The sequence below is a fragment of the Eschrichtius robustus genome, chromosome 9 (genome assembly GCF_028021215.1).
Source record: "Eschrichtius robustus isolate mEscRob2 chromosome 9, mEscRob2.pri, whole genome shotgun sequence".
Classification (NCBI taxonomy): Eukaryota; Metazoa; Chordata; class Mammalia; order Artiodactyla; family Eschrichtiidae; genus Eschrichtius; species Eschrichtius robustus.
The window spans coordinates 33931378-33957763 of NC_090832.1; the positions used below are offsets into that span (position 1 = coordinate 33931378).

A 26386-nucleotide genomic window follows, 5' to 3' on the forward strand; every position below is an offset into this window, starting at 1 on the left:
AAATTAATATAATCATAATGACCCAATGCAGAGAGGCAACTGCTCTTTAGGGTTTGGGCTGATTTCCTTGGTTATACTACATTATGATGCTGATTTTTCTTCAAGTTGAGTTCACTGTTTCAGCTAATTTGAGATTAATCTGCCATGACCTTCAACAGCAAACCTGGCTGAAATACCACATTAAAATATTTGTAAAAACAAACAAAACTGAGTATTTTGACAGGAAACATATTACTTTTAATATTTAGACCCAACCTGGCTAATAAGTAAAGGATGCTAAAATCTTTTTTTTTTCTGTACTGCTTTATTAGCTATCACCTTAATTTGAAAATTATACAATCAACACGTGCATGTTTAAATAAACAAACTGAACACTGATAGGTGTTGCTGTGGTGAAAGCTTCCAAATTAAATCTTGGTGTTTGGAGCCATTAACCCTGCGTTAAAGTTTCTCTAATAAAAAGTACTGTCTGTCACTCACTGAAATTTAATATGGTGCTTTTTTTCTATATTCTGATATTTCCACTACCTGAGTGGTTTAATTCGTCCCTCTTAGCAGCTACATTGCCAGTTTATCGTTCCCTCTTTCTTGATATATTTTATCTTGGCTTCTCTGATTTCACCTTTCTCTCCTCCTTACTCCACTCACCACTAAATTTGAAGTGCCTAGGATTCAATTTCAGGACCTTCTTTTAACTCTATACTTTCTTTCTAGGTGATCTTAAACAGGGCCTTAGTATTACATACAGTGTTCAAAAATCCAATCGTGTCTTTAATGTTTCCACTTGGATGGTTATTATGCTTTTCAAACATAACATGTTAAAACAGAGGCCTTATTTACCACCTAGTATCCCCATCCTGTTCTTTCTTGAGTCTATAACTGTCTCAGTAAAATAAATTTCTTCAGGCCAAAATCCTAGGAGTCAGCATCTTTGCCTCACTCTCTTTCTCCATTCCACCATCAGATCTAGTCACATCATCCTCCACAGTAAATCCCAACCTACCACTTCTGTCCATCTGTGCTCCTACCACCATAGTCCAAGCCAACATCATCTCTTGGCTAGAGTATTTCAATGGTTTCCTAACTGCCACCTAGTTTTTACTCTTTTTTCACTACAATCATTCTCCATTTAGCAGGCACAATAAAATTTCTAACAAAATACATGAAATCATACTATTCCTTTCTTAAATTCCACCGTAGGTCTCTCATTACACTCAGAATTAAATCTAGCTCCTTATGGTGATTAACAACTCCCTCCTACTGTAAGTAGACCTGGATATGTCCCAGACATCATCTCATAAAACCTTTACTCTTCATCACTGCGCTCTAGCCACAATGACCTTCTTTTAATTCCTCAGCCTACCAAGTTTATTCCTGCCTGGTATAAAATTTACTTAGCATTTTTCATGATTGGCACTTTCTGTTATTCAATTCTCAGCTCAAATATCACTTTCTTGAAAATACATGGAGACTTCCCTGGTGGTCCAGTGGTTAAGAATCCACCTTCCAATGCAGGGGATGCGGGTTCAATCCCTGGTCGGGGAACTAAGATCCCACATGCTGTAGGGCAACTAAGCCCATGCGCCACAACTAGGGAGGAGCCCAAGCGCCACAGTGAAAGATCCCTCATGCCACAACTAAGACCCAATGCAGCCAAAAATAAATAAATAAATACTTTTTAAAAACATAGATAAACCATACAAATAAAGTAGCCCCTTTTATTACTCTCTATCATATTATTGTTTTGTTTTTTCCATGACATTTTCACTATTTTAAATTATTTATTTAATTTTCCATGCCCCTTCTCTCTCTGTAGCAACCCTCTCTACCCCTGCAATTAGAATGTAAAATCTTGGAAAACAAGGACTTCTGTCTCCTTCATGGCCAGACTTTCAGGCTTAGAACAGTGCCCATCAAGTAGTAGTTACTCAATAAATATTTTTCCAGTGTATTATTGTTAAATGATTTTCTTTATGTATTATTCAGGGCATATACCATAAGGGGCATGGTGCTTCCTACTGAGGATCGTATCCCTACTTTGGTTAGTATTGCTTTAGATGACAATTTCATGCATCTCAGATTTTTCAGGATGATCCCAGTTTTAACTATGCTTTCTTGCTTTCTTCATAACCCATCAAAATATTCCAATATTTAGTATATTTTAATATTGAAGCAATAATTGAAACTGTTCCTTAAATTCACCAAAAGAACCCCCCAAAATTCTTATCAGATAATATTCTCTGATTTTTAAACTATAAACAAAACAAATACACATTTTCTTTCAAATAGAAGAACTATAAAAGATGAATAAAACACTAAAAACAGCTGTTTGAAGGCATCAGAGAGCAAGCAAAGCAGCCAGACTTGATTAAAGAGATACAAATAAAGATGAGCTGGCCATTTTCCTCTCAGGGTATTCTTACAGGAAGCTACATCCTAGAGCTTTCATCAGTCTCTCAGGGAGACGATGAACACTGAAGTTCATGGCTATGAAGTCAGCTAGGATGTGAAGGGCCATGAGCCACAGAGAAATGAATCCTACGTTCTGCTCAGCTTTTGACTTCAAGAGATTTGCCAAATTAAGTGGTGAAGGAGCCAGAAGATAAACACCATGCAAAAATTAACGCATAAGAAGTGAAAAGCTAAGCAGATCTTTGGTAAGTCTCACAGAGCTGAGAAGACAAAATTTAAAGCTTAGAGTCTGCCAAGAAAGAAAGAAAAGACTTTCAATTATGAACCCTGAAGGTCTACCCCTAGAAACAAGGGCAAACCAGAAATAGCCATCAGAATCCCTGATCAAGCCACAAAAATCTAAATAGCTGATTGAATCAAGGCAATCTGGTCCTACTCTAACTCTTGCCAGAATGAAAATAATTTCATTTAAGAGAATTTTTACAAGTTTTCAGATACAATGTATATTATTTAATTAAAAAAAAAAAAACTACCAAGCTTTCCATGAATCAGTAAACCAAGAAGGGGGAAAAAGAAAATAGAAACAGACTCACAGGTGTTTCAAATGTTAGTTATCAGGCATATAATTTAAAAAAACTGTGATTAATGTGTTCCAGATGACTAAATAAAGAAGTAGTCTGGAATCTATTTTTAAAAAGCATCAAATGAAAATTCTAGAACTGAAAAATAGAATTATTAAAATTAAGAGTTGAGTAAATGTGTTTAATAGAAGATTAGATCCAACAAAAGAAAGCATTAATATACTGAAAAATAGGTCACCCGAAAAAGTATAGGGAAAGAGAGAGAGAAAAGAAGAAAATAAGGAAAAGCATAAAATATGTAACTGGAGTCCCAGAAATAGAAGAGAGAAAGTAGATAGGAACATTTGAGGAAATACTGGCTGGGAATTTTCCAAAACCAGTGAAATACATTAATCCATAGAATCCAGAAGCTTTTGAATCCCAACCAATATTTATACAAATAAAATCACTCCTAGACACAGGGTAGTAAATCTCTGAACACCAAAGACAAAGAAATAAAATCTTCAAAGGCAAAAAAGACACCTTACTTTCAAAGCAGGAGCAATAAGTCTTTCACTGACCTCACATAAATTATGAAAGCCAGGCAATAATGAAATGAAATTGTTAAAGTGTTGGAAAAACTTCCAAATTAGAATTTTATTCCTAATGAAATATATAAATCAAAAAATAAAGGAAGAATAAACACTTTCAGGAAAAAATTGAGAGAATTTGTCACCAGCAAATTGTCATTAAAAAAAAAAAGTCAGAAGGGAAATGACCTTATACAGAAGTAACTAATAAAAGAATTAACAAAAAGCAACAGAAAAAGTAAAACATGTGTTTAAAATTAAATGAATATGGCCTGTTTATGATGGTAATACTTCTTATGGAGCTTAATATATACATAGAATTAAACACACCGGAACTATGGGTGAAAATCTGACTGGGACTGGGGAGAGCAGGGGGTGGGTGGAGAGTATAGAGTTAAAATGTTATAAGGTCTTTTGCCTTGTCTGGGAAGTGATGAAAGTACCAATTTATAGCAAGTTCTGAAATCAAAAATACATGCTATAATATTTATGCTATAATGTTATAATTAATACAAGTAATAAGACTGCCCAGACACACATTAATGAAAGGAGAAATAGAATAATTAAATGGGGAAAAATCTTTAATATCCAAAAGAACTGAAGTCAGAGGAAAAAATATAACAAAAAATAAGACAAATAGAAAACAAATGGGAATATGTCACTTTGATCCCAAATACTAATAGTGATACTAAACGCAAATAATTAAATATCCAATTTAAAGACAATGATCAGCAGACTGGTTAAATAAACAATTCGACTACATACTGCTCAAAACAGGTACTCCTTAAATATAAAGACCCCAAAATAAACAGAAAAAGCAATATTATGTAAACACTAACAAAAAGGAAGCTAGTGAAGCTACAAAAGTAAATCTTAAAGATAGAATTACTACTAGCAATGGTAGTATTAAAAAGAAGGGTTAATACAGCTCAAATCCTAAATTCGTATGCCCCTAATAAAATAGCTTCAATATATATAAACAAAAACTTACTCACTGATATATTCATAAAACTGCAGCCAATGACTACAGAACCCACATTCCTCCTAAGTGCACAAATGTCAGTGACCAAAGGTTAAATGAAAATGAGTTTCAAAAATTTGAATTTCAAAGAATTGAAAATATAATGATCACAGTGAAATTAAGTGAGAAAAAATAACAAAAGCAAAAAGATGAGAAAAACACTCAATAGTTTGGGAATGAAGTACTTCACTTCCAAATAATCCATATATTATGGGAAATTATAATGGAAATTAGAAAATACTTTTAAATAAATGATAATGCAAAATGCAAATTTTCTAATTTATAATATGCACCTAAAGCCATGTATAGAGACAAATATGTACCCTTAAATAAATACATTTGGAGAAAAGAAAGACTGAAATATTAATAATTTAAGTATCCATTCAAGAAGGTAGAAAAAAAAGTAAACTAAAATTTAAAAAATTAGAAAGGGAGTAAGAAACAAGACACATAAACACAGAATTCAATGCAATGCAGTAATCTAACAAGAGAGAAAAACAACCAAGCCAAATATTGACTATTCAAAAAGTAATAAAATTATAAAAAACCTGTTGAAGCTTTAAAAACAGGTTGCACAAACAGTATTTGGAATGAAAAAAAAGAGGCATCACCACAGATCACTTATATATTAAAAAGTTAATAATGGTATATCATTAACAACTTCATGCCAGTATATTTGAAAATGGAGAGGAAATGGATGAATTTTTTGAAAAGCCTGACTCAACTAACCCGACAAAATAAGAAATAAAAACACTGAAGAGTCCCACATTTATTACAGATATTGATCTATAACTAAAACCCTATCCACAGAGAAAATGCCTGAGGCCAAAGGCTTTCAGCACTGAATAGAAGTTAGAATACTGATTATCTTTACAGGGAGAGGGGAGAGAATGGCTCCGAGAGGGTCCCAGGGTAGTTTCTGGATTGCTGGTTATCTTGATGTGGGTAGTGGTTACTTAGGTAGGTTCACTTTGTGAAAATTCATCAAGCTTTTCACTTATGATTTCTCAGCTTTTTCATATACATGCTTCCCTTCAATAAAAATGTTAGAAATACACATATACATGGAAAATAAATGTTGCTTTTTAAAATAAAAACATTGTCAGTCTACTTAAAACATCAAAATTCAACTATATGTTGTCTATGAGAAACATATTTAAAATGGAAGGTGGCAGAAAAGTTGAAATTAATAAAAAGACAGAAAAAAATAAACATGCAAATGATAACAAAATAAAGGGGATGTAAATGAAATAATACCAGGAGGAAAAAACTTTTAAGAACATACTAGTAATGAATAAGTTTACTTCTTAATGATTAAAAATTCAAGTAATCAGGAGGATATAATAACAACAACAAAATAGTACAGAAGGTGTTAAAAAAAGTTTCAACGCCCAAGTGACCCTTTTGGGGCTTTCTCTATATAAATATTAATTTTCATAAAATACTGAATATATATTGAATCAATACTTTCTTTAAGTTATAGGCCAAGTGAAACTTATAGGTAACCTTCAAATATGTCAGTAATTAAGCTGTTTTAGAACTGTTAAACCAGCTTTAGTTTTGCTTCCCTTTTTTTCTGGAGATTTTTTGACGTGGACCATTGTTTTACTCTTTATTTATTTATTTTTTTTAACATCTTTATTGGAGTATAATTGCTTTACAATGTTGTGTTAGCTTCTGCTGTAAAACAAAGTGAATCAGCTATACGTATACATATATTAAAGATAGAATTACTTAAAAAAATTACTATATGGCTATATAGCCATATCCCTTTCCTCTTACGTCTCCCTCCAACACTCCCTATCCCACCCCTCTGGGTGGTCAAAAACACGGAGCTAATCTCCCTGTGCTGTGCGATGCTTCCCACTAGCTATCTATTTTACATTTGGTAGTGTATATATGTCAATGTCACTCTCTCACTTTGTCCGGGCTTACCCTTCCCCATCCTCGTGTCCTCAAGTCCATTCTCTATGTCTGTGTCTTTATTCCTGTCCTACCCTTAGGTTCTTCAGAAACATTTTTTTTTAGATTCCATATATATGTGTTAGCATACGGTATTTGTTTTTCTCTTTCTGACTTACTTCACTCTGTATGTCAGACTCTAGGGCCATCCACCTCACTACAAATAACTCAATGTTGTTCCTCTTTATGGCTGAGTAATATTCCATTGTATATATGTGCCACATCTTTATCTGTTCACCTGTCAGTGGACCCTTAGGTTGCTTCCATGTCCGCTATTGTAAATAGAGCTGCAATGAACATTGTGGTACATGACTCTTTTTGAATTATGGTTTTCTCAGGGTATATGCCCAGTAGTGGGATTGCTGGGTCATATGGTAGTTCTATTTTTAGTTTCTTAAGGAACCTCCATACTGTTCTCCATAGTGGCTGTATCAATATACATTCCCACCAACAGTGCAAGAGGGATCCCTTTTTTCCACACCCTCTCCAGCATTTATTGTTTGTAGATTTTTTGATGATGGCCATTCTGACTGGTGTGAGGTGACACCTCATTGCAGTTTTGATTTGCAGTTCTCTCGTGATTAGTGATGTTGAGCATTCTTTCATGTGTTTGTTGGCAATCTGTATATATTCTTCGGAGAAATGTCTGTTTAGGTCTTCTGCCCATTTTTGGATTGGGTTGTTTGCTTTCTTGCTGTTGAGCTGCATAAGCTGCTTGTATGTTTTGGAGATTAATCCTTTGTCAGTTGCTTCATTTGCATATATTTTCTCCCATTCTAAGGGTTGTCTTGTCGCCTTGTTTATAGTTTCCTTTGTTGTGCAAAAGCTTTTAAGTTTCATTAGGTCTCATTTGTTTATTTTTGTTTTTATTTCCATTTCTCTAGGAGGTGAGTCAAAAAGGATCTTGCTATGATTTATGTCATAGAGTGTTCTGCCTATGTTTTCCTCTAAGAGTTTTAGAGTTTCTGGCCTTACATTTAGGTCTTTAATCCATTTTGAGTTTACTTTTGTGTATGGTGTTAGGGAGTGTTCTAATTTCATTCTCTTACATGTAGCTCTCCAGTTTTCCCAGCACAACTTATTGAAGAGGCAGTCTTTTCTCCACTGTATATTCTTGCCTCCTTTATCAAAGATAAGGTGACCATATGTGCGTGGGTTTATCTCTGGGCTTTCTATCCTGATACACTGACCTACATTTCTGTTTTAGTGCCAGTACCATACTGTCTTGCTTACTGTAGCTTTGTAGCATAGTCTGAAGTCAGGCAGCCTGATTCCTCCAGCTCTGCTTTTCTTTCTCGATTGCTTTGGCTACTCAGGGTCTTTTGTGTTTCCATACAGATTGTGAAATTTTTTGTTCTACTTCTGTGAAAAATGCCATTGGTAGTTTGACAGGGATTGCATTGAATCTGTATATTGCTTTGGGTAGTGTAGTCAATTTCACAGTGTTGACTCTTCCAATCCAAGAACATGGTATATCTCTCCATCTGTTTCTATCATCTTTAATTTCTTTCATCAGTGTCTTATAGTTTTCTGCATACAGGTCTTTTGTCTCCTTAGGTAGGTTTATTCCTAGGTATTTTATTCTTTTTGTTGCAGTGGTAAATGGGAGTGTTTCCTTAATTTCTCTTTCAGATTTTTCATCATTTAGTGTGTAGGAATGCAAGAGATTTCTGTGCATTGATTTTGTATCCTGTTACTTTACTAAATTCATTGATGAGCTCTAGTAGTTTTCTTGTAGCATCTTTAGGATTCTCTATGTATAGTACCATGTCATCTGCAAACAGTGACAGCTTTACTTCTTTTCTGATTTGGATTCCTTTTATTTCTGTTTCTTCTCTGATTGCTCTGGTTAAAACTTCCAAAACTATGTTGAATAATAGTGGTGAGAGTGGACAGTCTTGTCTTGTTCCTGATCTTAGTGGAAATGGTTTCAGTTTTTCACCATTGAGAATGATGTTGGCTGTGGGTTTGTCATATATGGCCTTTATTATGTTGAGGTAAGTTCCCTCTGTGCCTCCTTTCTGGAGGGTTTTTATCATAAATGGGTGTTGAAGTGTGTCAAAAGCTTTTTCTGCATCTATTGAGATGATCATATGGTTTTTCTCCTTCAATTTGTTAATATGGTGTATCACATCGATTGATTTGTGTATATTAAAGTATCCTTGCATTCCTGGGATAAGCCCCACTTAATCATGGGTTATGATCCTTTTAATGTGCTGTTGGATTCTGTTTGCTAGTATTTTGTTCAGGAATTTTGCGTCTATGTTCATCAGTGATATTGGCCTGTAGTTTTCTTTCTTTGTGACATCTTTGGCTGGTTTTGGTATCAGGATGGTGGTGGCCTTGTAGAATGACTTTGGGAGTGTTCCTCCCTCTGCTATATTTTGGAAGAGTTTGAGAAGGATAGGTGTTAGCTCTTCTTTAAATGTTTGATAGAATTCGCCTGTGAAGCCATCTGGTCCTGGGCTTTTGTTTGTTGGAAGATTTTTAATCACAGGTTCAATTTCAGTGCTTGTGATTGGTCTGTTCATATTTTCTATTTCTTCCTGGTTCAATCTCAGAGGTTGTGCTTTTCTAAGAAAGTGTCCATTTCTTCCAGGTTGTCCATTTTATTGGCATAGAGTTGCTTGTAGTAATCTCTCATGATCCTTTGTATTTCTGCAGTGTCAGTTGTTAGTTCTCCTTTTGCATTTCAAAGTCTGTTGATTTCAGTCTTTTCCCTTTTTTTCTTGATGAGTCTGGCTAATGGGTTATCAATTTTGTTTATCTTCTCAAAGAACCAGCTTTTAGGTTTATTGATCTTTGCTATAATTTCCTTCATATCTTTTTCATTTATTTCTGATCTGTTCTTTATGATTTCTTTCCTTCTGCTAACTTTGGGGTTTTTCTGTTCTTCTTTCTCTAATTGCTTTAGGTGTAAGATTAGGTTGTTTATTTGAGATGTTCCTTGTTTGTTGAGGTAGGATTGTATTGCTATAAACTTCCCTGTTAGAACTGCTTTTGCTGCATCCCATAGGTTTGGGTTGCCGTGTTTTCACTGTCATTTGTTTCTAGGTATTTTTTGATTTCCTCTTTGATTTCGTCTGTGATCTCTGGGTTATTTAGTAGCGTATTTTTTAGCCTCCATGTGTTTGTATTTTTTACAGTTTTTTTCCAGTAATTGATATCTAGTCTCATAGCATTGTTGTCAGAAATGATACTTGATACGATTTCAATTTTCTTACATTTACCAAGGCTTGATTTGTGACCCAAGATCTGGTCGATCCTGGAGAAAGTTCCATGAACACTTGAGAAGAAAGTGTATTCTGTTGCTTTTGGATGGAACGTCCTATAAGTATCAATTACGTCCATCTTGTTTAATGTGTCATTTGAAGCTTGTGTTTCCCTATTTATTTTCATTTTGGATGATCTGTCCATTGGTGAAAGTGGGGTGTTAAAGTCCCCTACTATTATTGTGTTACTGTCGACTTCCCCTTTTATGGCTGTTAGCATTTGCCTTATGTATTGAGGTGCTCCTATGTTTGGTGCATAAATATTTACAATTGTTATTATCTTCTTCTTGGATTGATCCCTTGATCATTATGTAGTGTCCTTCTTTGTCTCTTGTAATAGTCTTTATTTTAACGTCTATTTTGTCTGATATGAGAATTGCTACTCCAGCTTTCTTTTGATTTCCATTTGCACGGAATATCTTTTTCCATCCCCTCACTTTCAGTCTGTATGTGTCCCTAGGTCTGAAGTGTGTCTCTTGTAGACAGCATATATATGGGTCTTGTTTTTGTATCCATTCAGCCAGTCTATGTCTTTTGGTTGGAGCATTTAATCCAATACATTTAAGGTAATTATTGATATGTATGTTCCTATTACCATTTTCTTAATTGTTTTGGGTTTGTTATTGTAGGTCTTTTCCTTCTCTTGTGTTTCCTGCCTAGAGAAGTTCCTTTAGCATCTGTTGTAGAGCTGGTTTGGTGGTGCTGAATTCTCTTAGCTTCTGCTTGTCTGTAAAGGTTATAATTTCTGCATCAAATCTGAATGAGATCCTTGCTGGGTAGAGTAATCTTGGTGGTAGGTTTTTCCCTTTCATCACCTTAAATATGTCCTGTCACTCCCTTCTGGCTTGCAGAGTTTCTGCTGAAAGATCAGCTGTTAACCTTATGGGGATTCCCTTGTATGTTATTTGTTGCTTTTCCCTTGCTGCTTTTAATATTTTTTCTTTGTTTTTAATTTCTGATGGGTTGATTACTATGTGTCTTGGTGTGTTTCTCCTTGGATTTATCCTGTATGGGACTCTCTGTGTTTCCTGGACTTGACTATTTCCTTTCCCATATTAGGGAAGTTTTCAACTATAATCTCTTCAAATATTTTCTCAGTCCCTTTCTTTTTCTTTTCTTCTTCTGGGACCCCTATAATTCAAATGTTGGTGTGTTTAATGTTGTCCCAGAGGCCTCTGAGAAAGTCCTCCATTCTTTTCATTCTTTTTTCTTTATTCTGCTCTGCGGTAGTTATTTCCATTATTTTATCTTCCAAGTCACTTATCTGTTCTTCTGCTTCAGTTATTCTGCTATTGATTCCTTATAGAGAATTTTAAAATCCATTTATTGTGTTGTTCATCATGATTCCTTATAGCGAATTTCTAATTTCATTTATTGTGTTGTTCATCATTGTTTGTTTTCTCTTTAGTTCTTCTATGTCCTTGTCAAACTTTTCTTGTATTTTCTCCATTCTGTTTCCAAGATTTTGGATCATCTTTATATCATTACTCCGAATTCTTTTTCAGGTAGACTGCCTATTTCCTCTTCATTTGTTTGGTCTGTTGGGTTTTTACTTTGCTCCTTCATGTGCTGCGTATTTCTCTGTCTTCTCATTTTGCTTAACTTACTGTGTTTGGCATCTCCTTTTCTCAGGCTGCAGGTTCGTAGTTCCTGTTGTTTTTGGTGTCTGCCCCCAGTGGCTAAGGTTGGTTCACTGGGTTGTGTAGGCTTCCTGGTGGATGGGACTCGTGTCTGTATTCTGGTGGATGAGGCTGGCTCTTGTCTTTCTGGTGGGCAGGACTGAGTCCAGTGGTATGTTTTCGGGTGTCTGTGAACTTAGTATGATTTTAGGCACCCTCTCTGCTAATGGGTGGGGTTGTTTTCCTGTCTTGCTAGTTGTTTGACATGGGGTGTCCAGCACTGGAGCTTGCTCGTCGTTGAGTGGAGCTGGGTCTTAGTGTTGAGACGGAGATCTCTGGGAGAGCTCTCGCTGATTGATATCATGTGGGGCTGGGAGGTTTCTGGTGGTCCAAAGTCCTGAAGTTGGCTCTCCCACCTCAGAGGCTCAGGACTGACTCCTGGTCAGAGCACCAAGAACCTTGCTCTTGGGAGGCCACAAGCCAGGCAGCTCTCTATTGATTTTGTTACAACACTACTTCTGTTTTATGTTTTGGTTTTTTGGCTGCAAGGCATGCGGGATCTTAGCTCCCCGACCTGGGATCGAACCCGCACCCTCTGCATTGGAAGGCGAAGTCTTTACCACTGGACTGCCGGGGAAGTCCCCTTGTTTTGCTTTTTTAAGTCACTCTCGTTACAACTCTGGCCCATTTGTTCTCTGCTCAGCATTACTATCAGTGTAGAAGGCCAGGAACTATTACTTACTGAGTATTAACTACTGTGTAGCAGTGTGCTTGGCTATTTGCCCATATTACATCACTTTACCCTTATAACAATCTTCTTAAGAAAGAAGTGGTGCTATTGATTCCATTTTCCATATGACCGTATTGAGGAGTATAAAAGTAGGACAATTTACCTAAGGTAAATGAGCTGATAAGTGATAGGTCAGGAAATGGAAGTGGGCAAAATTATATCTCCTCCTTTCTCCTTAGCCTCTTGCTCATCCTTCTTGCCATTTTAGTATTTTTAAGACTCAGGGTCATAGTGAAAACATGTATTATCTACAAATTAAAACACACATGCTATCACATAACTTAAATATACAGTCAACTTCTAGGAAAAACTCTATATGTGCATATGATATATAACTATATATAAGTATAATTATATATATAAGCATATATAAATATAATAAGTAAAAACTTAGACTTCAAGAATAAAATGGGAGAATACACAATATTCCACCAACATGAGGAAATACAGTTGTGTTTCATGTGTGGAAGTCATCAGACAGCTGTGAAAAATTGCCCACATTCAGTCTATTTTAAGCAGTCCTCTTCAGACTTTGCATAACAGAATCAGTATGATTTAAAATTTTTAACAGATCTTTTCATTTTGTATTATTATTTCTATTTTTAAAAAAAATTCTTGAATTTATTCCCTGGTATCAAGAATCATTTTCCAGGGTAGTCATCTTGACACTATTTGAAATAGGATCTGCATCTCCAAAACATTTACATTTTCATGATGTTGCTAGAATTTAGTTTATTAGCGATTTATATCAAAATACATAATATCTTTTGTCTAGAATCTTGTTTAAACAGCATTTTGGTGGCACTTTCCCCCTTTTATACTTCTACTTTTTTTCAACTGGGAAATTTTAAAATATCAATTAAAAAATTACAGTTCTAGACTTCTCTGTTACAAAGGAATAGTTAAATTGATTAAAATCTGCTTTTCCCAAATAAAGCTATAAATGTGGTAAAGTCACACAGAGAGTGACAAATATGACCGAAGTTTAGAACATGTTTAGTAAAAGGACTAGTGAGAAAATTTACTTCATGCTATTTAACTGGAGACTTAAAGGAGAAATCATAAATTTGAAAATGCATAGCATATTTTATCATAAGAAATATAGTAAGAATATTTCTTCCTTTGTTTAATTTTCAGCTTTAATATGATTCTTACACTATGAATTGGTGTTTTGATTGTTTATTCATTCAATCATTTATTCATTTAATATAAATCTATAGAGTACCTCTTATATGCTGTGTACTATTCCAAGTGCTTAGAATGCGGCAATTCAAAAAAACAACAAACGAATATCTCCACTCTCATGAAAATTGCATTTTAAAAGGGGAGATAAACAACATTCAATACAAATACAGATGGTCTTGTACTTACTATGTTTCACTTCAAATTTTGAATTTGTATCTTTTCCAGGCTAGCAATATGTGGTATGATGCTCTCTTGTGATGCTGGGCAGTGGCGGTGAGCAGAAAGACAGTCAGCCACGGGATCAGGAAGGTAAGCAACGGATACACTTTCAACCACTTTGTACCCACACACCCATTCCGTTTTTCATTTTTAGTACAGCATTCAATAAATTACTGGTGAAATATTTAACACTTTATTATAAAGTATGCCTGTGTTAGGTGGTTTTGCCCAATTGTAGGCTAATGTAAGTGTTCTGAGCATGTTTAAGGTAGGCTAGGCTGAGCTATGATGTTTGGTTAGTTGTATTAAATGCATTTTTAACTTACAATATTTTCAATTTGCGATCGGTTTATTGGGATGTGATTCCATCATAAGTCGAGGAAGAGCTGTAGTAAAATATATGTAGTAAGTTAGACAGCCATGTACTTTATGGAGAAAAATAAAGTAAGGAAATGGGTTAGGAAGTAGGGCGGGATTTGTAATTTTCAATAGGATTATCAAGGAGGTCCTTGCTATGAACATGACACTTGAATAAAAATCCAAAGGAAATGAAACAGACTGTATGGAAATTAGGGAAAATAATTCCAACACAAGGAACAGCAAGTGCAAAGGACTTCAAGACTCAGTGAAGTAGTCAGTGGGGCAACTGAAGAGGGGAGACTGAGGCCAGAGGTGAAAGGGGGTGAGGTTAATCCTTGTGGGTAATTGTGCTTTTTCCACTGAGTGCCATTAGAGGGTTTTAGTGGAAGGAGTGATCTAATCCAATTTGGTACTAAAATCAATGTGAGTGCAGTGTTGAAAGTAGACTGAAGGGGAGAAAATTAGAACTAGTGTTCTGCACAGTATAGACACTAAAGCTGGTAGTCACCTTTATTAGTGATTAAAAGATCAGCACAAATTCATTTAGTGAGAGAGATTACACTTTCTAATTAACCACAGATCCTACTTGTGACATTGAATCAATGATCTTAAAAAAAAAAACTAAAGCAGGTAAAGAACTGTGAATTTAATTATATTCTGCTATATTAAACAAAATGTATCATGTAGGACATTTTGAACGTGTAGATTATAATCTCCACTATAGTTAGTTTTATATTCATCAATTTAGCAGTGACCCAAATGATACCAAGAAAAAATTCAGTGATTTGAAGAGCAACCATGAACCATTCTTTCGTCAAATCTGCTGAGTTCCTGCTAGATGCTGAGTGCCATGGTGGCTAGAAACAGTCTGAGAATTCTGCCTTCAAGAATGCTCAATCTAGAAGGACAACAGGGGAATACACCTAATCATCATGCCATGGGCTAAATCCTTCATAGAGATCTGTCTCCAGGAGACAGATCAAATAGACTGTATTGAACAGAACCATATTCAACCAGAGCTATGTAAATCTTGTCTCGCTTTTTAATATATCACGTGTATCTTCCGTATTTAGATAATGGGATATTAAATGTAGGAATGTCATTTATACTCCTTTCTACCTGTTGAATATTTAATAATTAATTGTATCTATCTCACTTTTTTCATGCTTTATTATTACATAAGTGATTAATTATTACATTAACAGTTCAAGAAAAAATGGTTCTATGCTATTCACACACATTCCAAAAGTATAGCAATATTTGTATAGAAATATTAATTCATCCTCCTCCAAAACATAACTCTCATTTTAAACTGTTAACCTATCTCACTAGATATGTCTCTATAAGGTCAGTGAATAAAACATTTAGGTCAAGAACATGTGGAACTTGATCTCTGTAGCTGTAAGACAATTTTTCTTGATAAATGCATTTTTAGTTTTGGGGGATAAACCAGGAAGAGAAGGGAATTATGTATTGAGATAAAGGAGATTCCTACACATGAGCATAACTAATTCCATGGCGTACCTGGATTATCCAGGAATGAATATGACTCAATGTACGTTTTTTAAAGGTCTATTAAAAAGCTGCCCCTCTGAATTTTAACCCACTTGCCAATCAACTTTCTTCCTAAACAAATCAAAGGGCAGGCCTAAGAAAATGGCCAGATTTTTAAAAGTCATAAAATGAGATCAGATATTATAATATATATTGTCGTGAAAATCCGGTTGGAAAGGGACTAAAATGGAATATTTTGGACATCCTATTAACCTTCAATTTCCTATTATTGTCTTTTAAATTTATGTATATTTTTCTTTACCATTATACTGGGGTTTTGCATATACATCATTGGAACAGCTAAGCTTCTCTTTGAGATTATGCTGATAGTAGGTCTTTATGATAACTGTAATTGTCAGAGGTAATTTAGTTGTTGTATTGCTATTATCGTTATTTCAATTTCTTGCCATGATACTATAACATTTATTTTGCTAATCTAGAACTTGGGGCACAGCTTGATTAAATTATTTGCTCAAGATATGCTGTGAGTAAATAGTAGTATTGGGAAAAGTTAATAATCCCTTAGTAATAAAAATTTAAAAACAATCTATAAAATAAGTACCTACTTTCTTCTCAATAAGTGTTATATTATTCTAGGGCTCATCTTGAATGATAAAATGTAAAAGAAATTTCCCAGTGTAATCTGTAATGATTCAATCAAGGAAATCCAATGGTGACCTTTATTTAAAATAGTAACTTATTAAAAGTATTCCACAGAGGAGCCAAGTATATTATCAACAACAAAAAACTGGCACTTGTTGAAATTCATGCGTCTCAAAATAAAAAGGAGAACTAACAAATGGTCAAACCTCTTGCTGAAACAATGACAAACATTTAGTGATATTTACCTATTCATTATGAAACGACTGCCCTTGCCTCCCAGCTGAATAATAGCTCATATTATGATGAAAAGCCTATTAATCCTTCATGCTGTAGGTGAAAAAGACTGAAGTTATGCTATTTTAGAGATATGCTAAAGTGTAATAGAAAATAAGAGATCTAGTCCTTGTTTTATGACAAAACAGACTTTGGCTATATTCTCCTGTGTAAGCCAGGAGATGATAAGCCAGTATTCCTTAAACCCAAACAATGTACAGACCCCTTGAAATTATATACCAAAAGTTCTCCCTAAGTTAGGTCTTCCAATCCCAGTTTAGGAAATACTGGCATAGTTTGGGGTCTGGATTCAGACAACTCCGGATGAAATCCCAGCCCTGTCCGTAATAGACTTTAGTAGGAAGCCCAAGTAACTTAATTTTTCTAAGTCTTAGTGTTCTTCACCTATTAAAGAGGGGTAATAATACTAGCTGCCTTATCAGCTAATTGTAAGAAGTAAATGATATAATAAGGATGTACACATTTTCTCTGTTGCCAATGCATTGTTACATGCCTTCCTGCAGCTTTGCCCCTTAATTGAATAGGTTTAAGAACCTGTTCCACAGTTTGTTCCTCCAAAGGCTGAGGCTAAATAAGAGGTCTAAATCCCCTTTCTGTCTGTGGAATTCCCTTATAAAATCTGATTACAAAATCTGCTTAGCTTTTTACATTATTAAATCATTGACTAAATTAAAATCTTGAGACAAGTAGAAATAAGGATTTGTTTTATTTTATAGGTTGTGTTCTGCTTCTCTTAAACACATGATGAGTTGATTTACAGGAGGTAAGAGAGGGCTGAAGTGAATAAGGGCATGGGTGGGTGCCATTCTGGGATATGAGACCATACGAGGACACATGTCTGTGCCACTTCCATGAGGTGTACTCCAGACTCTGGAGACAGGTAAACTGATCTTATTAACAGATTCCTGCCACTTGTTATGAAGACTGAACTATAAAAGATGTCTTGAGTATTCACACCTCTGAATGCCATTAAACTAAAAGGGAAGAAGAGAGAACAGGAAAACAAAGATACCATGGGGAATGGATGAGTGGGGATGCAAAGCAAATGGGAAAATATAAATGGCTTCATTGAAAAATGGGTTTTCAGATGCACTCTTTGACCTGTGGAATTAATAATGATAGGTATATTGAGTAAAAATGATTTAGTAAAAACCTGTGATTGTATCATCCAGTTGTAAATTAGAAGGAAAAAATGCTGCTATGTTTAATAACAAATGCAGGCATACCTTAGAGACACTGCGGGCTCGATTCCAGACCACTGCAATAAGGCAAATATCGCAATAAAGTGAGTCTCATGAATATGTTTGGTTTCCCAGTGCATATAAGAGTTTTGTTTACACTATACTATAGCCTATTAAGTGTGCAACATTGTGTCTAAAAACACAATGTACATATCTTAATTTTTAAAATACTTTATTGCTAAAAAATGCTAAAAATCATCTGAGCCTTCAGCCAGTCAAAATCGTTTTGCTGGTGGAGGGTCTTGCCTGGAAGTTGATGGCTGCTGAATGATCAGGGTGGTGGTTGCTGAAGGCTGGGGTGGCTACGGCAACCTCTTAAAATAAGACAACATTGTTGCATTGATTTACTCTTCCTTTCATGAACAATTTCTCTGTAGTATGCAATACTGTTCAATAGCATTTTACCCAAATGCTTTCAAAATTGGAGTCAATCCTTTCAAACCTGCTGCTGCTTTGTCAGCTAAGTTTATGTAATATTCTAAATCCTTTGTTGTCATTTCAACAGTCTTTATAGCACTGTCACCAGGAGTACATTCCATCTCAGGGAACCACTTTCTTTGCTCATCCATGAGAAGCAACTCCCTGTCTGTTAATCGTGAGATTGCAGCAAGTCTGTCACATCTTCAGGCTCCATTCTAATTCCAGTTCTTTTGCTATTTCCACCTCATCTGTAGTTACTTCCTCCACTAAAGTCTTGAACCCCTCCAAATCATCCATTAGGGTTGGAATCAACTTCTTCCAAACTCCCGTTAATGTTGATATTTTGACCTCTTCCCATGAATCATGAATGTTCCTAATGCCATCTAGAATGGTGAATCCTTTCCAAAAGGTTTTTAATTTACTTTGCCCTGGTCCATCAGAAGAATCAATATCTATGACACCTGTAGCCTTACAAAATGTATTTCTTAAATAATAATACTTAGAAGTTGAAATTAGTCCTTGATCCATGGACTACATAATGGATCTTGTGTTAGCGGGCATGAAAACAACATGAATCTCCTTGTACATCTCCATCAGAGCTCTTGGGTGACCAGCTGCACTGTCAATGAGCAGTAATATTTTGAAAGGAATCTTTTTTTTTTTGAGCAATAGTTCTCAACAGTGGGCTTAAAATATTCAATAAACCATCTTGTAAACAGATGTGCTGTCATCCAGGCTTTGCTGTTCCACAGCACAGGCAGAGTAAATTTAGCATAATTCTTAAGGGCCCTGGGATTTGGGGAATGGTAAATGAGCATTGGCCTTAACGTCAAGTCACCAGCTGCATTAGCCCCTAACAAGAGAGTCAGCCTGTCCTTTGAAGATTTGAAGCCAGGCATTGACTTCTCCTCTCTAACTATAAAAGTTCTAGATGGCATCTTCTTCCAAATAGAAGGCTGTTTCATCTATACTGAAAATCTGTTGTTTAGTGTCCCCAGCTTCATGAATTATCTTAGTTAGACCTTCTGGATAACTTGCTGCAGCTTGCATCTGATCTGCATCAGTACTTGCTGCTTTACCTGGCACTTATATGTTATGAAGACAGCTTCTTTCCTTAAACTTCATGAACTAATCTCTGCTGGCTTCAAACTTTTCTTCTGTAGCTTCCTCACCTCTCTCAGCCTTTGTAAAATTGAAGAGAGTTAGGGCCTAGCTCTGGATTAGTCTTCGCCTTAAGGGAAGGTTGTGGCTGGTTTGAGCTTCTTTCCAGACCACTAAAACTTTCTCCATGTCAGCAATAATGCTATTCTGGTTTCTTATCATCTGTGTGTTCATTGGAGCAACAAAGAACTAAATATTCTTTAGTTTCCTTCAAGAACTTTTCGTTTGCATTCACAACTTGGCTAACTGGTGCAAGAGGCCTAGCTTTTCGCCTGTCTCAGCTTTTGACATGCCTTCCTCACTAAGCTTAATTATTTCTAGCTTTTGATTTAAAGTGAGAGACGTGCAACTCTTCCTTTCACTTGAACACTTAGAGGCCATTGTAGGGTTATTAATTGTAGGGTTAATAATTTCAATGTTGTGTGTCTCAGGGAATAGGAAGGCCCAAGGAGAGGGAGAGAGATGGGGAAATGACTGGTTGGTGAGCAGTCAGAACACATGCAACAGTTATTAAGTTCACCTTCTTGTATGGGTATGGTTCGTGGACCCCAAAACAATTATAATAGCAACATCAAAGCTCACTGATCACAGATTATCACAACAAATATAATAATAATGAAAAAGCTTGAAATATTGCAAGAATTACCAAAATGTGACACAGAGACACAAAGTGAGCAAATCAGTTGGAAAAATGGTGCCAATAGACTTGCTGGCCACAGAATTGCCACAAACCTTCAATCTGTAAAAAAAAATGCAATATCTGCAAAGTGTAATAAAACAAAGCATAGTAAAACGAGGTGTGCCTCTTAACATAGGGTTGGCCAAAAAGTTCGTTCAGGTTTTTCTATAAGATGTTACAGAAAAACCCAAATGAACATTTTGGCCAGCCCAATGCTACTGTGGTTGAGCTCAAAGAGTAGTATAAGTGACTTGTGCAAATTATATTAACAATTGAGTCTCCTGCTCCATGTGTGATTTAAAAGAATAGGCAGAGAGTAAACCAGAGCAATGAACCATCACTATTTATTGATTCCCTATCCCAGGAGATGACCCAAGGCAATAGACAGCAGACTCACTCCTGATCGGAAAGTTGCATTGCAACTTTCAACGACCACGTGACGGGGGACAACTGCTGTGACTGGCAAAGGACCAAGTTGTCTTTATCCAGAGAGGGATAAAGTCCATTTTGAGGCTAGGATTTTCAGGGAATTCATGCATAAGACTTCATTGAACTAAAGCATAATTGATCAATGTAGTAGTTTGCCTACCTTCCCTGATTGTGCTCTGAGATTTCCTGAGAAATACTGTTAACTCAAGGCTGACATTCAGCTGCCGGTATGGGTAGAAATAAATACATGCCAGTTGGCAATTTAGCTGCAGCACTGAGCCCTGCTGCTACCCTGTTGCTCAAGTCCTGAGGAGTTCCAAATGGGTGGAAAGAGTATCTGCTGTGAGACCCACCAACTGGCCCTTCGCAATTCCTGAATATGTGCACCCTGGCCAAAATGGGCCCCAAACCTGAAGTGGGTAGTTCGTATCCTATTGATGACAAACAGCATCCATTAGGGAAATGCCTGGTGCCTATCTGGCCTCCTGAGAATGTGACAAACTCCCACTGGCTAGTGCTTTCCTCCACTGTGATCACATGTGGAAACACAAGCTCTGCAGTTATGGTATCTGTCATTAACTATTTTAGCCATATCCTCTCCACTAACCCCAAGCCCCTTTGCTGCTCTGCCTCTACTGGGTCAGGGAGGAATGCCTAAGTATCTTTCCTATGCTATCCCAGAGAGTGAGAGAGAAACAGGTTGCGTTAAAAAAGTCATCTAAATTCAACATTTCCAGTCTCAGCCTTCAGTCAATCAAATAAACTTTTGTATTTGTAATAACAGTAAAATATGGGAACATTTTTCCAGACTCCATCCTACTTGCAAGCCTAAATAATTCTTGATGAATACTTTCCAGCTGACCTGAATATTGTAAACAGAAAGAAGAAAAAAATTAAGGTAGAAGGCACCTAGACCTATGTACCACAAACTCTAACAACTTCCAACATCAATTTTATACAACTACAAGGCTTGTTACCTCATTACTGGCCCAACTTTAATTTAAGAATCAACCGTCACATCTTGCTCAACTCCCAGTAAAGAGAGGCAATGTACTCAAGAGTCCTGTTATCCAAGAACCTTTTCGTACACCCACCATGAGCAGAGTGGGAGCACTCTATTATTTTAAAAGTTTAAAAATGGCACTATTATATTTTCTTTATGTAAGATTTCATTGATCAACATTTTTATCATTAACTCTCATTGGTCAAAACAGAGTCAGCTCCTAATTCAGTTCTAAACTTCTCATGCGAATTCATTTTATTGGGCTGGCCCAAAAGTGAGTTTGGGTTTTTCCGTAAGGTGTTATGGAAAAAACCGAATGAACTTCTGGGCCAACCCAAATAATTGTGCTTTAGAAATAAATGCCAAATATTTTAAAATAGCAATTTACTAAATGAATAAGCCCCTTTGTTCACTGTATCAAGAAAACAATGGAGGGTAATAAGAAAGAGTATCCTTTCACCCAAGAACTGCTAACTACACAAATAGCAAATCCAAGATCCAATTTCAAAGTGGAAAATGATAAAAAATAAAATGAAAAGTAAAAGAAGGCATAATACCTGCTGTAAATCCAGTGTAATTGTCACATAATGGTATTCGATTCCATTCTTAATACTGGGACTCTGCCACCAAGTGTTCTTTCCATCAATAGCATTTGTAATCGGGTGTCTCACTATTGAATCAGCAGCAGCATGTGAAAGGAGAAAAGATCATATGAAGAATTTATAGCTGTTTTTTTAAAGTAAAAAGTAAAACTAAGTTAAAACCATCATCATGTGAAGGTCAAACATTAAAATAACATAAAGAGAGAGCAATTCATATCTTTAACAGAATTTGGTTACTGTCGACTTTTTCACAGCGCTCCGCAAGGTAGTGTGAAATGGTTAAAGACTATAAGAGAAGAAGCTGTTCAGCACTCTGGCCATCAACTAAAACGGGCAACTTTAAAGATAACTACAGAAATTAAGTGTGAAGAAATGATATTGAAGTCTAATTGATGTGTCAATCATTCAAAGAAGCAAAAACTCTACTGTTTGAGGCAGCTCTAGTATGACATCAACTTTTTGAACAGAAACATAAAATCCTGAATTGTGGTTGAAAGGTACTTGAAGATTTGCCCTTCTGACACATACATTATTGCCAGGACTTGGGCAATTCAATATGTATCTGGTTTTAATAGAAAGTACTGTCAAATCCATCCTATGAGGCTTTTTGCAGTCAGTCCTCAATATGCCAACTTTCTATTTAAACCACTATTTAAAAATATAATGAAAGATACTCCAAATCTCCCATCCAGCGGTGCCTGTCCCCATAATCACTAACTCAGTGGAGGGGTCTGGACAATAAAAGCAAGCAAAGAGAGCTCGGCACATGAAACTCCATCCTACTAACTAAACATGGATCTCCCCTTGTCTTTACTCCAGATACATGAGAACAGGACGTATTGTGAAAATTAAAAAGGAGATTGGCAATAAAAAACAGGAGGTGTGGACAATCGTTGCCACCTCCCCCCACAGTTCCTTCTTACAATCCTCAAAACTCACAGATTCCTCATCTCCTCCCACTTAGTTCCATGCATCTCACAACAGCAACCGTTACCTCTGGACTGCCAAAGCTCTTGTTCCTTTTTGGATGCAGTCATTGGTTCTTATCTGCAATCTGTGCTTCTCATTTCCCAAGTAAGGAGGAACAGAACTTGTTCCTCCTCTGATCCGGCCCAGCTCAGGCACGGGTGAGGATGGCAGGAAGGCAGTTTGCTGGGGATGTTCCTATTTCTATTCCTAGGGCTGCAGTAAGATTTCTTAACTTCCTAACATCTCACTTGGAAGTCAGCCTATTTGCCCACAGAAATGTAAACAAAGTGGAGGTTAGCTTCCCTGCTACTCTGATTAATTATGCTTTGGAGTGTCAGTCGTGAGAACTTTTATAACACTAATTCCTTGGGAAGATGTTTCAAATGAATGGCCTAAGAATACCCTTTTATTAGAACATAATCATTTTTTGCAAATTGAAGGAATATTTCAAATAATAAACAAGCCATATCACTATGAGGAACAATCACGGACTTTCAATCTGTGGACATAATGTAGTAATCTAGCCAGGTGTTTTAATGATAATGGTGATGAAAGAGCATAAGATTTGAACCATGAAGTGCTGGAGTATGAGGAGCTGGACAGTCTATCTGGATCCACCTTTTAGCACTTAACTGACCATGGGCAAGTCACTTAAACTCTGTGTCATTCCTGAAGTGAGGATAACATAACTCCACTCATAGCCCAGGTACCCAGAATCTTAACTCTCAGAAAAAAGTAAAAAAAAAAAAAATTAAATGTGTGTGTAAGAGATTTGTGGACTTGATACAGGAGTTCTAGCTCTTTATTTCTCAAAGTAATAGTAGCGTTCAGCCTACTCTTGCTATCGTTTAAAATATCACTTATTTCATAAAATGGAGGACATTTAAAAACAACAAAAGTTTTAAAACAACACAATATTAAAATGAAGGATAATTCTTTAAAAGGTATTCATTTTATCTTCATAAAAAATTTGGAATTTTGTTTTCATTTTCTCATTTTGCCATGGACCAGTAATTGGATGGGAACTCTCAACTCACAGGGTTACCAGAGGAACATTAAAACCATTAATATTCTAGCCATTATTATGCATATACATAGAATTAGTTATACATCTGTTTAAAATATGCAGGATTCTGAATCTTTACTGGGGACAAATTACATTTAATAAAATTTTTGAAGATAAAAACCAAAAGCAAAAAGAAGTCCTCAATGCAATAGGTGTCTGATAGTAAAGAAAAATCATCTTCAAAAAATTTACAAAAACTAAATATTCATTAAATTTGCCATTTTCAGATTGTGAACATTTTTATTACATATTAATTTTATTAACGTAGTCTGCTATAACCTGTTTAACTGAAAATATAAAGGCTTATATCTTTGATTTACTTATGGTAACATGAGTATATAAGACAGGACAAAAATAATCTATTTTTATTGGTAAATTACTTAATTCAGCTGAACATCTGGATGGACTTTGTTTTGTACCAAGTCTTATCACATTAGCAGTCCACTGAGATGAGGCACCTTATCTCATTAATGAAAAGTAAAATTGCTGACTAAATTTAATAATTAGCACTAGTTAACTTGTTCTGCTGAAGCTAGGGAAAGTGTTAGGTCTTTATAACATCAACAAATACAAGAAGCATAACTAAATATCAAATAAATGTCCTTGGTGGTATGAGTGGGCGCTGAAATTGGCACATTAGGAATCAGAACCATAAATGAAATATTACTGGCATTGCTTCTGAAGAAAAATAAATATCACAGCAAACATTCCTTAAACATCCTCCTGAATCTTCTTCACAGATTGTGGGTTTAACATGTGATAGAAAAACACACACACAACCACACTTCCAAATCACACTTGTGGCTCATAAGGTAGCTGTGAGAGGAGCTATCTAATTGGAAATTTTGATATCTGTCACCTCAGGTCAAATTGATATGAGAATTAGTCATGAAAAGGAAGACTGGGAGATGAATCAACAATTAACCATAATCCCCATTATGAAACTTTAATCATAATTAATTTGAAAATACTGATTAATTGTTGGCATACTTCCCTTATTTAAAAAGAGATAGAAACTTATAACATCCTCAACAGGGATAGTGACTCAAGTCAATCCAAAGGCTAACTGCATCTGAAAATTGGCGAGGGAATCATTGATGAAGTAAACCTTTCAAACTGCTATTTTAATTGGAAAGCACAATCTATTAACAGTCAGGAGGTTCAAATTTCCTTTTCTTTGTATGGTACTTAAGTACCAACCTTCCAGATTAATTCTAGCTGTTCAGTGAATTTGTGGAATTTTATCATCTGTTGCTTCAACTTTTACTAAAATATATCCATGTTGATTATTGCTAGATTTTTTATTATTGTGGGGTATTATTCTTTCTAAATTTCTGGTTCCACAACAGGATTTTGAAATGTAATGAAGCTGGTAATTTGAAATTAAATTAATCAAAGTAAATGTAGGCTGTGATAAGTTTTAAAAACTTACCACAACTAAATAAAATGGGAAATACAAAAACATACCTCATATGTGCCTTTACTAAAACAGTTTATTCACTTTTTTGTCCCAAAGTGAAAATATGGGGTGGGATTGCCTACATACAGATGTCTTCCACTGAAAGACCCTGAATATGGAACTCTGAAGAAGGGAGTGACAGTCACTCGTAGACTTAATTTGGTGAATATATCTCACTGATTTTGCTACCAAGAGTGTCCACTCAATTATTTTCTACCTGAATCACTGCACCTTCCTTCCATCCTGTCTCTATTTACACATTTCCATCTTTTTCTCCTTTCCTGGAATGCTTTTCCCTCTTATCTCGGGTAATTCAGGTTTTAGAGCCCTTCTGAGTCTGACCACCTTCTTGGAACTTTCTCTTGCTACTTCAGTTCCTACTGATGTTTTCCTTCTTAGAAATTCTACATCATTGATAATATGTACCCTAAGGTATAGCCCTGAGTTTACTGTTTAGAATATCTGTTTAATTGTCTTCTATATCCAAGTCTTATTTACCCTAACATTGTACTTGTAGACAGGAACTATAAATATTTATATTTTATGCACATGTATATATAGATAACCATACATATATACATATACAAACACATGTATATATGCACACACACACACACACACACAAACACACATATATATGATTTTCGTACTTTATCTCTCTAACTTTCTTCCTCTGCCCAGCCCACCCTAAACACACATCTACACACTCCCAACCACCCCCATCATTCCCTCCCAGTCATTCCATGCCTCCAGGCTTTCTCACATTCTCTGTGAAATCATCAAGGCTACCAACTCTTGCAACAATGGCAATTTCTCCCTATCAGGCTTCATCTTCTTCTCTAACAAACCTAAAGCTCATAGTCCATCAATTCATTTATTTTTTAATTCATTTTATTTTCACTTATTTACCTCGATT

General features: G+C 35.7%; 1 protein-coding gene across 2 annotated transcripts in view; it reads right to left on the bottom strand.

The window, feature by feature from the left end:
• LAMA2 (laminin subunit alpha 2) overlaps positions 1-26386 on the bottom strand; it is a 623525-nt gene that overhangs the window by 433964 nt on the left and 163175 nt on the right. For both annotated transcript variants that reach the window (XM_068551053.1, XM_068551052.1), the window contains exon 3: positions 21932-22044. In XM_068551053.1, the coding sequence (XP_068407154.1) occupies positions 21932-22044 (113 nt within the window). The remainder of the gene's footprint in view (positions 1-21931; positions 22045-26386) is intronic.